Source organism: Nicotiana tabacum, chromosome 3 (genome assembly GCF_000715075.1).
Source record: "Nicotiana tabacum cultivar K326 chromosome 3, ASM71507v2, whole genome shotgun sequence".
In the NCBI taxonomy this organism is placed as follows: domain Eukaryota; kingdom Viridiplantae; phylum Streptophyta; class Magnoliopsida; order Solanales; family Solanaceae; genus Nicotiana; species Nicotiana tabacum.
This window is the reverse complement of record NC_134082.1, coordinates 100918858-100935192: the sequence shown is the minus strand read 5'-3', so window position 1 is coordinate 100935192 and position 16335 is coordinate 100918858. Positions and strand designations below refer to the sequence as shown.

The window sequence follows — 16335 nt, the reverse complement described above, 5'->3', positions numbered from 1 at the left end:
AGATGGTCGAACATCTCGAACATAACATGTGCTTCCAAACACCTTAGGTTCCACTGGAAATAATGACTTGTTCGGAAAAAGAACACTATAAGGCACATTACCATCAAGTACACTAGATGGCATGCGATTAATCAAAAAACAAGCCGTAGAAACTGCATCAGCCCAGAACTGTTTAGGAACCTTCATTTGGAGCAAAAGTGCTCGAGCTGTCTCAAGTAGATGCCTATTCTTCCTCTCAGCAACTCCATTTTGAGAGGGTGTATCAACACATGAAGACTGATGTAATATACCATGTCGTCTCATGTAGGACTGAAATAACTCTGACGTATTCTTTAGCGTTATCACTCCTTAGAGTACGTACTGAAGCATTGAATTGAGTTTTGATGTCAGCACAAAAGACAGAAAAATGAGTAAACACTTCAGAGCGGCTCTTCATAAAGTAAATCCAAGTCATTCGAGAAAAATCATCTATAAAAGTGACAAAATACTTATGCCCAGTTTTAAAAACAACCGAACATGGTCCCCAAACATCAAAATGGACTAACTCAAAAGCTGACTCAGCTCGCTTATTAGCCCTTGGACTTAACGAGATGCGATGGTGTTTTGCAAATCGACATGACTCACAATCCAATGTTGAAATATTCTGAAACTGAGGACAGAACTTCTTTAACAAAGGCAAAGAGGGATGTCCAAGTCGACAATGTGCTTCAAAAGGAGACACGATACTAGAGCATGCAACAGACCGTGGCTCCCATTCATCAAGAATGTAGAGATCACCAGATATATATCCTTTACCAGTAACGTGCATCGTCTTAAGATCTAAAAACAAACAATAATCGAGAAAGAATGCAACACAACAATTAAGGTCTTTGGTAATTTTACTAACAGAAATCAAGTTGAAGGCCAAGTTTGGTAGACTTAATACAGATGACAGGGTAATAGAGGAAGTTGGTTTAACAGTCCCAGATCCAACACTACTACAAGTTGATCCATCAGCTACAGTAACCGGAGAGGGTGCTTTATGTGAGTGAAAGCTAGAAAAAATATTTGGATTACCTATCATGTGATTTGTAGCACCAGAATCGATCACCCATTTATTGGAAGAGGTGATATCTGACCCAGCAAAGACAGTAACTGAAGAAGATTCCTTAACTGATTTATGATATTGAAGGAATTTTAGAAACTCGTCCGAAACCAAGATTGTTGGACTAGGAGTTGTTGCATTCTTATTCTTTACCATCATTTTTTCCTTTCAATAACAAACTGATTAAACTTACATAGGTCCCCGAAGCTAAAAGATACTCAAACAGATCCTGGTAGATACGAAATCAACAATCTATTGAACAGGATTCAACTTTAATAATCCACTCAACCAAATCAGAGAACCAAACGAATTTGTCCCCAACTCAAACAAAATCAGAGACCAACAAAGTTTCTGATAAGGAAAGACCCAACAGACAATATCAAGTCACTAATCGATCACCAGTGAGTCAAAAATAAAGATGCAAGCTTCTCACACAGGCAGCCTCCAAGAAAAATACCATAGAATTAAAGAAATCAAATAACCAATAAACCAAACTCAAACATGACCAAACAAAGTGAGAATAAGATCTGGTCTGAGGTTGTTCTTTGCCAAAATGTGGTTCTATGATCAGAGAACCACCACAAGTCAACTGGAAATGTCAAAAAGACCTAAGATTAGCTTCCGGCCAAGGAATTTCCAGCAGCGGATTCGACTCAACTCCGGCGAGCAGTAGACCTGCTCTGATACCATGTAAAGTAACAGAGACAATAGAGAAATCTCTCTTATGTTGTATTCAAGGGGTAACAAGTATATATACAAGTACATAGAGCCTTAACTATGGAAAGAATCAAAAAGGAAATCCTATAAATCTGCTGTGAATCCCTATAATTATGCTACCTATGTATATTACATAAGATTATGTCTACATTCAGATTATGTCTACATTCATTATCTAACAGTTTCTTTGTGCATAATGTTAGAGATAGCTATGTAAATGTTAGAGATAGCTATGTAATTGTCCCACATTGGAATAGGAGTAGTATCCCCTTTGTATAGAGTAGCTATAAATAGCACCTCTTGTATTGCATCACACACAATATCAATATATCATATTTTCTCCCGTGCCTTCTCACATGGTATCAGAGCTATCGTGAGAGATTTATCGCTGTGCATAAATTCCAGCGATTCCGGGAAGTAAAATCAGTCACCGGAACCCTTTTTTTCCGGCGACTTTCAAAGTTGTTTTGCGTCTGCTTTGTCTCGGTCAGTGTTGTGCACAAAATCCAACACTACCACAAGAGTAGTCACTGTCCGGCGACCAAATTCCAGTGAAAATCTCCGGCGGTACTGTAGCTGTCCAAAGAAAATTTTCCGGCGAAGTTCCAACGTTGCGTGGGCCACCTTCCGGCCATTTTTTGGCGACGACTCTTCAGGACAGATTGTTTCCCTTGCAATTCCGAGCCTACCCATCCAGGTTACACCAAATTCCGACCACTTTTTTATTTTTCCGGCGTGAATAGTGATTTCAAAAAGTTGACTTCCGGCCATTTTTTGAAAAAGTTCCTTCAGAACAGTTGGGTCTTCTGGTAATTCCGATCCTACCCCTACTGTTTTTATTTCATTCCGACCACTTTGAATATTTTTCGGCTGCAACAGTAACTTTCCAACTGCTACAGTAGTTTACTATTCTGGTTCAGTGTTCCTTACTCTATTTTCAGTGGATTACAGTTGATTATTTCTCTTATTTGGTAATAATTTACAAGATGTCTTTGGGAATTGATGTTTTTGGGTCTAAAAGCATGAGTTCTAGAAACTCTAATGTTATGATTACCTCGAAACCTTTAATGGGAGGTTCAAACTACTTAGCTTGGGCTTCATCTGTCGAGTTGTGGTGTAAAGGTCAAGGTGTGCAAGATCATCTGATTAAATAGTCTAGCGAAGGAGATGAAAAGGCGATAGCGCTTTGGGCAAAAATTGATGCTCAATTATGTAGCATCTTGTGGCGTTCTATTGATTCTAAGTTGATGCCTTTGTTTCGGCCATTCCAGACATGTTATTTGGTTTGGGCAAAGGCTCGTACGTTATACACTAATGATATATCTCGCTTCTTTGATGTGATATCACGGATGACAAACTTAAAGAAGCAAGAATTAGATATGTCTACTTACTTGGGTCAGGTACATGCAGTCATGGAGGAATTTGAGACATTGATGTCAGTTTCTGCTAGTGTGTCAAAACAACAAGAGCAGCGACAGAAAATGTTTCTAGTTCTTACACTTGCTGGACTTCCTCATGATCTTGATTCAGTACGAGACCAGATTTTGGCGATTCCGACTGTCCCTACAGGTGATGAATTATTCTCTCGATTACTTCGCCTTGCTGCAGCACCAAGTCACCCAGTGATTTCATCACAAATACTTGATTCCTCTGTTCTTGCATCCCAGACAGTGGATGTTCGGGCATCTCAAGCTATGGAGAATAGACGAGGAGGCGGTCGTTTTGGGAGATCTAGACCCAAGTGTTCTTATTGTCACAAACTTGGACACACTCGCGAAATGTGTTATTCCTTAAATGGTCGTCCACCCAAAAATGCCTACGTTGCTCAGAGCGAGACTACGGGTAATCAGGGCTTTTCTGTATCTAAAGAAGAATATAATGAGCTCCTTCAGTATCGAGCAAGTAAGCAAACATCTCCACAAGTAGCCTCAGTTGCCCAGACTGACACTCCTATTGCTGGTAATTCTTTTGCTTGTGTTTCCCAGTCTAGTACTCTTGGACCATGGGTCATGGACTCAGGCGCTTCTGATCATATCTCTGGTAATAAATCACTTTTGTCGAATATTGTATATTCACAGTCTCTTCCTACTGTTACTTTAGCCAATGGATGTCAAACTAAGGCACAAGGAGTTGGACAAGCCAACCCATTGTCTTCTATCACCCTAGATTCCGTTCTTTATGTTCCTGGTTGTCCTTTTAGTCTTGCATCTGTTAGTCGTTTGACTCGTGCCCTCAATTGTGGTATATATTTTATTGATGATTCTTTTATTATGCAGGACCGCAGTACGGGACGGACAATTGGTACAGGTCGTGAATCAGAAGGTCTTTACTACCTTAACTCGCTCAGTCCTTCCACAACATGTCTAGTTACAGATCCTCCAGATCTAATCCACAGACGTTTAGGACATCCGAGTTTATCCAAACTTCAAAAGATGGTGCCTAGTTTATCCAGTTTGTCTAGATTAGATTGTGAGTCGTGTCAGCTTGGGAAACATACCCGAGCTTCCTTTACGCGTAGTGTTGAGAGTCATGCAGAGTCTGTTTTCTCCTTGGTTCATTCTGATATATGGGGTCCTAGTAGAGTCAGTTCAACCTTGGGATTTCGTTATTTTGTTAGCTTTATTGATGATTACTCAAGATGTACTTGGCTTTTCTTAATGAAAGATCGTTCTGAGTTATTCTCTATATTCCAGAGTTTTTGTGCTGAAATCAAAAACCAATTTGGTGTCTCTATCCGCATTTTTCGCAGTGATAATGCCTTAGAATATGTATCTTCTCAGTTTCAGCAGTTTATGTCTTCTCATGGAATTATTCATCAGACATCTTGTCCTTATACCCCTCAGCAAAATGGGGTTGCAGAAAGAAAGAATAGGCACCTTATTGAGACTGCTCGCACACTTCTAATTGAGTCTCGTGTTCCGCTGCGTTTTTGGGGCGATGCAGTTCTCACAGCTTGTTATTTGATTAATAGGATGCCTTCATCTCCCATCAAGGGTCAGATTCCACATTCAATATTGTTTCCCAAGTCAGCCTTATACCCTCTTCCACCTCGGGTTTTTGGGAGCACATGTTTTGTTCATAACTTAGCCCCGGGGAAAGATAAGTTAGCTCCTCGTGCTCTCAAGTGTGTCTTCCTTGGTTATTCTCGTGTTCAGAAGGGATATCGTTGTTATTCACCTGATCTTCATAGGTACCTTATGTCAGCTGACGTCACATTTTTCGAGTCTAAACCTTTCTTCACAACTGATGTCACTTCTGCTGACCACCATGACATATCTGAGGTCTTACCTATACCGACTTTTGAGGAGTTTAGTAATCCTCCTCCACCTTCAACCACAGAGGTTTCACCCATACCAACTTTTGAGGAGTCCAGTGTTATCCCTCCTAGTTCCCCAGCCACAGGAACACCACTCTTGACTTATCATCGTCGTTCGCGCCCTACATCAGGCCCATCTGGTTCTCGTCCTGCACCTGACACGACTCCTACTGCGGATCCTGCTCCTAGTACACCGATTGCACTTCGAAAAGGTATACGGACCACACTAAACCCTAATCCTCATTATGTTGGTTTGAGTTATCATCGTCTATCATCTCCCCATTATGCTTTTATATCTTCATTGTCCTCGGTTTCCATCCCTAAGTCTACAAGTGAAGCATTGTCTCATCCGGGATGGCGACAAGCTATGAGTGACGAGATGTCTGCTTTACATACAAGTGGTACATGAGAGCTTGTTCCTCTTCCTTCAGGTAAATCTACCGTTGGTTGTCGTTGGGTTTATGCAGTCAAAGTTGGTCCCGATGGCCAGATTGATCGACTTAAGGCACGTCTTGTTGCCAAAGGATACACTCAAATATTTGGGCTAGATTACAGTGATACCTTCTCTCCAGTGGCTAAAGTGGCATCAGTTCGCCTTTTTCTATCCATGGTTGCAGTTCGTCATTGGCCCCTCTATCAGTTGGACATTAAGAATGCCTTTCTTCATGGTGATCTTGAGGATGAGGTTTATATGGAGCAACCACCTGGTTTTATTGCTCAGGGGGAGTCTCGTGGCCTTGTATGTCGCTTGCGTCGGTCACTTTATGGTCTAAAGCAGTCTCCTCGAGCCTGGTTTGGTAAGTTCAGCACGGTTATCCAGGAGTTTGGCATGACTCGTAGTGAAGCTGATCACTCTATGTTTTATTGCCACTCTGCTTCAAGTCTATGTATTTATCTGGTAGTCTATGTTGATGATATTGTTATTACGGGCAATGATCAGGATGATATTACTAATCTGAAGCAACATCTCTTCCAGCACTTTCAAACTAAGGATCTAGGCAGATTGAAGTACTTTCTAGGTATTGAGGTTGCTCAATCTAGCTCAGGTATTGTTATTTCTCAAAGGAAATATGTGTTAGACATTCTTGAGGAAACAGGGATGACAGGTTGCAGACCTGTTGACACGCCGATGGATCCGAATTCTAAACTTCTTCCTGGACAAGGGGAGCCGCTTAGCGATCCTGCAAGCTATAGGCGGCTGGTTGGTAAATTAAATTATCTCACAGTGACTAGGCCCGACATTTCTTATCCTGTGAGTGTTGTAAGTCAATTTATGAATTCTCCCTATGATAGTCATTGGGATGCAGTTGTCCGCATTATCCGGTATATAAAATCGGCTCCAGGTAAAGTATTACTGTTTGAGGATCGAGGTCATTAGCAGATCGTTGGGTACTCGGATGCTGATTGGGCAGGATCACCTTCTGATAGACGTTCTACGTCTGAATATTGTGTTTTAGTAGGAGGAAATTTGGTGTCCTGGAAAAGTAAGAAACAGAATGTAGTTGCTCGGTCTAGTGCAGAAGCAGAATACCGAGCAATGGCTATGGCAACATGTGAACTAGTCTGGACCAAACAATTGCTCAAGGAGTTGAAATTTGGTGAAATCAGTCGGATGGAACTTGTGTGCGATAATCAAGCTGCACTTCATATTGCATCAAATCCGGTGTTTCATGAGAGAACTAAACACATTGAAATTGATTGTCACTTCGTCAGAGAAAAGATACTCTCAGGAGATATTACTACGAAGTTTGTGAGATCGAATTATCAACTTGCAGATATTTTCACCAAGTCCCTCACTAGTCCTCGCATTGATTATATATGTAACAAGCTCGGTACATATGATTTATATGCTCCGGCTTGAGGGGGAGTGTTAGAGATAGCTATGTAAATGTTAGAGATAGCTATGTAATTGTCCCACATTGGAATAGGAGTAGTATCCCCTTTGTATAGAGTAGCTATAAATAGCACCTCTTGTATTGCATCACACACAATATCAATATATCATATTTTCTCCCGTGCCTTCTCACAAAAGTAAAAGTAGTCCTCTAGTTTTGTTCATCAAAGACATTAAAGAGAGGAATTTGGCATCAGAATTCACCATATAACTTGTGTATAATTTGAGCTCCGGTAACAAACTCAGCTTGGCTTCCATGTGGCATTTTACTTGTGGTCTCATTAATTGTGCTCAATTGCTTAAAAAGATAGCTCATTTACCTTATGTTCATATACGTCTTTCAACCTACTGAAGGATTTAGTTGACAAGGATAAGGGCAATGCATTGATCTACAATCCAATCATTACAGCAAGACTAAATAGGATAGACTTTGACGCCATGTTTGCTGAAAGGCACAAGTTCAACCATCTCAGGGTACAGGTAATCTTCTTTTCTGGTGCTTTGTATTCGTTTCTGTGGTGGATCTCGTTCCTAATGACATGGTTGATGGTATTCTTAACCTCAAGATGGTAATGTCTATGTAATCATGATGCAGTCACTGAGTGTGGAACCTAAGTGGGTAGGAGCTCCTTTTGCATCAATGCTTCGGAGGCACCAAATAGAAAATTGTGATTCAAATGAACGAGTCCTTCGTGTTGGACTTGTTCTAGCTTCATCAAGTTCTAGTGTCAAACAAGTCAAACACTTATCAATTGTTCTTCAGGTAATTCTGTACGGTACATAAATATCGCATGACTCTTCTTTGTAACTTTATCATAGTCTTGTACAAGTTCCAACTGTTATTTATTTTATGTGTAGCTGCAAATTGCATTTTGGACAGGAGTTAGTTACGTTCTTGCCTGTATTGCACCATAAGCTTTCCATCAATGAGTTATTTAGTTACTCAGACCTCCTCTTGTTTATCAGAACTAAATAGACGTCTCATCTAGTTTGAAAAATATCTAGGGTCTCTTTTCCTGAAGTTTCAAGTTTGGTGTTCTAATTCTGATTCAATTGGTCCAATGCCCTTCATTAAACTTGAATATTGAACTAAAAAATGAAGAAAGAAGTTCGATTTCAATTTTCCTTTTCAGGGTGGGGGTGGTTGGGGCTTGATTGTTTTCTTATGTCATCTTTGTCTTGCTTTCCAAATTATTCCAAGTTTTTGACAAGCTTCTTCCTTTTTTAGGCAGATGAGATAAGATGGGTTTTGGGGAGGGGGGGGGGGGGAATGTAGGGGAGGAAGGAAGGTTGTAGAGGGAGTTCCCATTGAGATGAAATGGGTCTCTATGATGCCAATATTAAACTGTAGTGAGGCGCTCCATTTAGTTTGACTGTGTTTTCATATGTAAATGTAGATTTTTATTATAAATGGCACTCGAGAATTACAGAGCTACCCGATACTTGTGTTGGTGAGAGGTAGCAGGTACTCAATAAAATTAGTTGAGGTGCGAGCAAGCTGGCTCAGAAACCATTGCTATAAAATAAAAAGAAAAAGAAAAGGATTACAAGCTGGGTTGTAAGAGCCTTAAAAGGAAAAGGTACCGCGAGACCAAAGATAGCAAATGCATTGCAGATAAACACCTGCCAAAAGATGCCTGATTTTTTTCCTGAATTTTTTTAAATGAAGGACGAAATCAATCCAAAAGCATAGTAAGCCCCGACATGCTGGTCCTGCTCATTTGCCCTCCGTCTCCTGTTGGATCATTCACAAGTGGCAGTTGTAAATAGATGGCTTCTTTCATTAGACCATTGGCCTTTTTCCACCATGTCCGTTGAGTGAAAATAACACATTTTCTATGAAAGATCATAATTTATCTTCTCTTTTTTTTTTTTTTTTTTTTTGTGGGTTTAAAGGGCAAGAACTAATGGGACAATTGGACAATTCTGTTGATTTATATAGTTCTCAGATGGGTTGTATGAGGGTTCCCAAAAGGATTTAGAAAGGTCTTATACTCTACTTACTGCTTTAAAGTTTTGAGTTGGGTGCTAATATTCTTACATATGGTATTAGAGCAAGTCTATTATCTCATATTAAAATGCTCATGTGAATGCTACAATGGGGTTATTTTGGTGGAAGGGTATTGAGTTCCTCATACCGAAGAATAATAGTGCATGCTAATGAATTTTTCAATACGTTTGGCAGATTAATCAACTGCATATAGGTAAAGATGCCAAACCCTGAATTCTCCTTTGTAATAAATGAGGAGTGTGTCAGAAAACTTTAACAAAACTACCTTTGTAATAGATGAGGAGTGTGTCAGAAAACTTTAACAAAACTACCTTTGTAATAGATGAGGAGTGTGTCAGAAAACTTTAACAAAACTAGGAAACATCTGAAGTAAAGTTGTTTGTAGTATTTTTTATGTGTATTACCTCTTTAACATTACCTGTTAAATCAGTTATCATGCTAACAGAAACTTTGGCAGGATGTTCAATTCTTCAGAGGCCTTCCCCATAATTTTTCTACTATTAGTCAGGAAACTGGTTTGTTACTTAGTTATGCTTTTGTTTAGGCAGGGACACGTTCCAAGATCAATAGGAAGTTGAAGTGTGACTCGCTCGTTGTCATATTTTTGTTATACTTATCCTGTTTGTTCCATCTTTATACCACTGAATTTTCTTTGCAGCGGCTTGATTTCAACCTCGATGAAGAGACATTAATGAGAATTGTTCCTTTCTGGAGAACGTCCCTCAGCGATACAAATACTCCAAGTCAAAAGTATTACATTGATCATTTTGAGATCCATCCTGTTAAGGTGTCTACAGCACTTTGGTTTCACTATGCCCTCCTCCCCCAGGGAAGTTCTTTTTACAGTGAGGAGGAAATGTAAGTCATAGAATTAACTCACTTTTTCTTTCCTATTAATGTTGCTGAAGGTTGTGGCAAGCTTTCTTCCTGGGGAATCTTATGCCAGCTATAGCTCCACGCAGGAGACGCTAAGATCTTTACTTCACAGTGTTATAAAGGTGTGTTACATAGTACTAACTCTGTCTCATTTACGTGACACCATTCGGGCGGGATTGAGTTTAATATGTTCATTTGGCTTGTACATCGCATTACTAGTTAGTTTCAGACAGAACACATCGCGTGAAAGTTTAAAATTTGATTGGTTAAATAAAGTTGAATTCATGAAACTTCTGAAAGTTGCAATCATATTACTACTAGGAGGATGTCAAATTCTGCCAGGATAGAAAGAGTGTACTGTAAATTGTGGATGGAATATTCATATACTGTACAGTTGTTCACTTACTATTTAAGTAAAGGTCTGTTCTTGATTTACCTGTGGTGTAACATTCTTTCTCCTATATCTGCATTTTAGATACCTACCATAAAAAATATGATAGTAGAGCTCAATGGCATCCTTGTAACTCATGCATTGGTCACTTTCCGGGAGTTGTCAATTAAATGTGCCCAACACTATTCCTGGTAAGCCTGTGTTATTACTAGTATGGCTATGCTCTCAATAATTATTGTTGAATAGCAGCTGAAAATTGTCATTATCTCTAGGTACGCAATGAGAGCAATCTACATTGCAAAGGGAAGTCCCCTGCTGCCACCAGCTTTTGCTTCTATTTTTGATGACCTAGCTTCATCATCTCTCGACGTTTTCTTTGATCCTTCTAGTGGGCTTCTTAATCTTCCTGGACTCACCATTGGTATGCCCTTGGAAACTCCCAAATCTGTTGCTTACTGCTTGGTGCATTATTTTAGATGAGTATTGCTGAGTTACACAACCTGTGGTTTCATGGACAAGCATGTTGTGTAGCTAATCTCTTTTGATGCATTGGTGCTCTTATGGGGTCTTTTGTGGCAGATCTTTCGAATTTGGCCGTGCATTGAAGTACCGGGAAGCAAATACTTCATGTGGAAATTAAGAATATTTTGCACTTTAATGAGACCTTTGAATATTACAATCTTCTTATTTTGGGGAACATGCCTTAGCAAGATTTGCTTCTTAGCAGAAATGATCTTCTCGTGTTGGGTGTGGTTTCTGTACAACATAGATCTTGTCAGAAATTGAAATTTGTTTAGCAAAATTATCTTCTAAGTTGCAAATTAGGCAGGAAAATGAAAGTAGCCTGTCTATCAAGGCAAAGTCAGGGACTACTAACCCCATTTTCTTAAGCGCCTGTGACAGAAAAAGTACTTTCAATTTGAAATACTTAATGAGATAATTTGTAACTTAATCCAACCTGATTACTAGAACAAATATAAGTCAAGGAGAGTTTCCAAACCATAAAACTGTTCGCAAATTTGAATTTTTAGTGCGGACAGATTAAATAGGATGTCAGGACTTTTACACAGTACTTTATACCCATTTTTCATGAAAGTGATGATATCGGCTGCTTTTCCGGTCCACTTTTGCTTTATATGAAGAATTAGCTTGACAATCTTTGCTGCAGGTCTCTTCTCTTAGAATTTACTGGCAAGTAGGACGTTCCCATTTATTTGTGTATGTTGCCTTATTGAAATCTTTGCTTGCATTTTGGGTGATAGGTACTTTCAAACTCATTAGTAAATGTATTGATGGTAAAGGGTTTTCTGGAACAAAAAGATACTTCGGTGATCTAGGGAAAACTGTAAGTTCTATAGTTAATTTTGTTGTCATGGTTGCTTTGCAATTGTCAATGGTGCCGCATAAGCTATTTCCTATGCAGTTAAAGTCAGCAGGATCAAATATCCTTTTTGCTGCTGTCACTGAAATATCAGACTCGGTTCTGAAAGGAGCAGAAGCTAGCGGGTTAAATGGAATGGTAAGAACATCTGATCTAATAGCATGCCAAATATTGCAACTACTAAGTTCCAAACTTGAAACTTTCAATTAAACCTTGATTTAGTTACGAGTTTGGCACTGTCTTAGGTTGTAGTTTGGCTCTGTCATCCAAACTTAATTACATGCGTGCTTTCCAGGTGTATGGTTTTCATCAAGGAATACTTAAATTGGCAATGGAACCTACGTTACTGGGGAGTGCTTTCATGGAAGGTGGCCCTGATCGAAAAATTAGGCTTGATCGAAGCCCTGGGGTTGATGAGGTATGATGCATTTGTGGTGATTATTTCTTATTCATCTCAACTTTTATCTGTTGAGATAACAGCTGCTTATGGTTGCAAACTTATGTTGTTTGAGTGGGATAAATCAATGCTCCATTTTATGTGCCGTCGGAGGAACATTCAGGTATGTTTGGTCAAGGCTCAGCGGAGGTGGTCGTGTTGATTGACATAACTTGCATGGTTTTGGACACTCATGTCTAGGTGGCCACTTCCCCTGGATCTTCATGACTCATCTATCTCGTAAAAGGGGAATGGATGAATTTTATTATGGAAAAAGTCTGCACGACATTGAATAACAACACTCTAAACTGCATAACACATGTATATTGGTGAATCAAACTGTTGTTGGAGTAAAAATTATCAGCTATATACTACTCCATGACTTTAACTTCAGGTGCAACTGTTTAGTTAATTTTTTTTTTTTGGTAAAACTGTTTAGTTAAATTTCCTAGCAAATTATGGAATATCTAGTCATTTCATCAAATTATGCAGAGGATAGGACTCGTCATTTCTATGGGCCTAAAAATTGTAGTATGGCCTACCGGAGTCCTAAGTCTTCTTTTTGGATGAAATAATCTGGCTAGATGGCCTCTGAAGAGCTTGGAAATTTTAAAAATAGCTGTTGAGGAAACATTTAAATTCTGACTGAGAATCTGTTGCCAAGCTAACTGAATGAATATCTGTTGCTAGTTCTGATACATTATCCAATGTTATTGCTCTTGTTTCCAGTACGACAGTTTAAACGGTGCTGTCTTTCCTGTTGTTTTGGGGGGTTGTAAAAAACTCCTAGTGCTGAATATTTCAATGCACTGCAGTCAGTGTCATTTCATATCTAGTGTGTGTGTGTGTGGTTCTAGTTTTTCTAGCAGATTAAATCATCATATAAGTGACTCTTTCGGTTGTGATGCAGCTTTACATTGAAGGGTATCTGCAGGCCATGTTAGATACATTGTATAAGCAAGAATACCTGACAGTCAGAGTCATTGACAACCAGGTAATTGAATTATGTTCTCAGTGTGTGTATGTGGTTTGCCCTTTTCTTGAAATATGTCAAAATTGAAAAAATGTAGCTGTCTTTCTTCTTTTTTCTTAACTATTTATAAATATGTCACCGCTGGAAAGTTCTAGCGCTGTAGTTACCTTCTTCATGTGACTGTAAACTTTTCTGTCAGAACTATTTTAAAATTAGGAATACATGAGGGCCTTGACTGCTTGCGTAGCTCTATTTTTTTTTTCATAGCAAATTAAGTGCACATGTAGTGATGCCAATCTCAAAAGTGTAACATGAATCGCAAACGACTTTTATGTTCTTTATATTCTGAAGGTTATCCTCAAGAACCTACCACCAAGCAGTTCTCTTATAGAGGAGATTGTGGAACGCGTGAAGGGATTTCTTATGAGCAAAGCATTGTTGAAAGGAGATCCTTCAATAGCTTCTCGTTCCTTGCGTCACATTAGAGGGGAACGTGTGAGTACTACTATCTTAGTTGCTTCTTGAATGTTTATTATTTAATATGACCCTTTTTATTTTTTTTTAAATGGGTATGTATTATAAAACATCAGCACAAAGGAAATGCTGGAATCCTTACAGATAACAAAATGCAAAAATATCACCTGCACATCTCACGGGGATCTATGACATATATGATAGATTCTGCTTCATCTACATATTTTTCTTTACATTGTCATCCCATGCTTCATTACTGAGTTGTTCCAATTTTCCGGCACTCTTTTGCATAAAGCACTTTCTATTTGGTTAATTGAGGAATTTCGCCCTCTCCACTATGTTTTTTCATCTTGAAGGTATCTTTTTACGTATTTATTTGTTCTTTAATTCTGTTCGTTTGACACTTCTATTCATGTTTATTGCTTTAGGAATGGAAACTAGTACCAACAGTGCTGACCTTGTTTGAACACCTTTTTGTGAGTTTTGCAATTCGGGTGTTACGGAAGCAAGCTAGTAAAGTAGTTGGGAAAGTAAATTGGAAGCAGAAAGTTGAAGCTGATGATCAAAAAGCCATTGTACCCACATCTGGGGGTGGTTACCAAAAGCTGAGCTTTGTCTGGAAATGGGGAATCGGAAAGTTTGTTTTGTCAGGGATGCTAGCATATGTGGATGGACGATTATGTCGCTATATTCCTAATCCTATAGCCAGAAGGATTGTTAGTGGCTTCTTGTTAAGTTTTCTGGAGAGAAACGACGAATAATTATCGTTTTCTTAAGCTTTGTCATTAAATATAAATGGCAAGTGCACTTTATTCAGAGGTTTCCTTATCAAAGGATAAAGATCACCCCCTCCCCTTTCAATCATATGATGATATTTGATTGGCTATGGAATTTAAGAAATATTTTCGATACAAAAGTTAATTATTTATAATATCCCAAATATCTAGTATCTAGAGGTTAATGGTTTGGTTTTCGATGTGTAATGTCATCTTTAGGCGAACAGGTTGTAACAGTTAACCATGAAGGGTATGATTGGAGGAGGAATGCCCTTAGATCATGAATGAATTGTGTTACTTCGTTTTATATATATATGCTGATACTTGATTGGATAAAAGCTTAAGATGTTAATTTGATTTGTTTATTATATTTGCGGAGTGGAAGAAAGTGAAGTAGTATTTGAAAGTGGGATAGATAAAACTTTACATCAATATTTAAGCTTTAAATATCTAACTGAACTTAAAAATAATTACTTATTGTGGATCGCGGGAAGTAATTTGAGATAATCTATATTATTATAAAATCATGAGTACAATACGGTTTACAAAAATAACCTTATAATACTAAGCATAATAACTTATAGTAAAAGGATAAAACCGAAATTCTAGACATTAGCCTTATAATTCTATTACGTTTAGGACATAATACTACATGCTAGGAATTCTTCATGATTACCTTTAGAAATTCTAGTAGTATATTTACTTTCGGGCATAGACATAATACTACAAGTTAGCAATCATGGTAGTGTTAGAATTCAATCTCATTATCTCAAAATTACTTCTGTCGATACTATAAACATGTCAAAAAATGATGTGTCTAATTAAAGGCAAAAAAGAAGAAGAAGTGAATATGTATTAATGATTTGATGGATAGTTAGGAAACCAATTTTTAGAAAAAAAGACATACGTTAATAAATAACTCAATACATTACCACTCTCTAATATTGCCTATCAAGAAAAAAATAAAATTAATATTATACGGATTGCATAAAGCATTGAAATTGAGAAAAAAAAATCCTAGGATGATATAATATAATATATTTGAACTGCTTTCCTACCCAATTATTAAAGAACAACTAAGAAAATTTTTAAGAATATAAATGTGTAAGAAAAAAAAGAAGAAAAAAGGTTGGTACGAGTCAATACCACTAATAATTTTGCAAACATAAAGATTTAAAAGTGGAATGCCATATCGATATTTTTACTCTTTGAAAATAAAATGTATGATGGATAAAACTATAATTACTCTTAAATATTCAAACATGAGATAAACTAATATTAAGAATCTGAATCAACAGAAAATAAATTATATTTTATGTTAAAACGAAATAAACAAATCTTTCATTTAATTATTTAGCAAGAGAGTCCAATTAAATTATTTTTTAAATACATCATATGAGTAATATTATTTTTTAAGTTAAAAAAATCTTACGGTACATAATTTTATTCAGGGTTATAGTTTAAAAACGTTAGATCATTAAGTAATAAAGATTAGTATAACATTAAGAAGGCTATACAAGTGTTTGGGGAAGCACAATCAAAGCTAAATTCTTAACAAGAATAAATTTTCAAGACTATATTATAAAAATTTGACTCTAGTATATCGAGATTATCCTTTGTATATGCCTCCGGCGGAATCGAAATGATATTCCTATGTCATGCATTACTTGCAAATTATTAGATCAAGAGGCATGCTATTGTCAGCAATAAGAACAAGTGGTATACCAACAACGATTTTATTATAAGGTCGTACAACTCACTTTAAATTTGACATACCTCTTCAACTAATTGAAATAACCATAACAATGATATCAAAGCAGCGCAATAGTACTAAATTTATGAGGAAAGCAAAAGTGATAATATGGGATGAAGCGCTTTTAGCTAAGCGTCAAACGATCGAAACAATCGCCTAGAGTTTTAGAGATATATTGGATATTCAATGAACCATTTGGTGAAAAATTAATAGTTTGGGAGGTGATTTTTGTCAAGTACGATTAGTAGTTCCA

General features: G+C 37.7%; 1 protein-coding gene across 1 annotated transcript in view; it reads left to right on the top strand.

The window, feature by feature from the left end:
• Positions 1-14469, top strand: part of LOC107820388 (uncharacterized) — a 57717-nt gene extending 43248 nt beyond the window's left edge. Inside the window, exons 25-36 of the mRNA XM_075249692.1 lie at positions 7366-7491; positions 7607-7774; positions 9681-9809; positions 9931-10020; positions 10374-10480; positions 10562-10710; positions 11552-11634; positions 11713-11808; positions 11966-12088; positions 13017-13100; positions 13431-13574; positions 13982-14469. Of these exons, the coding sequence (XP_075105793.1) occupies positions 7366-7491; positions 7607-7774; positions 9681-9809; positions 9931-10020; positions 10374-10480; positions 10562-10710; positions 11552-11634; positions 11713-11808; positions 11966-12088; positions 13017-13100; positions 13431-13574; positions 13982-14314 (1632 nt within the window). The 3' untranslated portion in view covers positions 14315-14469. The remainder of the gene's footprint in view (positions 1-7365; positions 7492-7606; positions 7775-9680; positions 9810-9930; positions 10021-10373; positions 10481-10561; positions 10711-11551; positions 11635-11712; positions 11809-11965; positions 12089-13016; positions 13101-13430; positions 13575-13981) is intronic.
• Positions 14470-16335: the final 1866 nt, after the last annotated feature.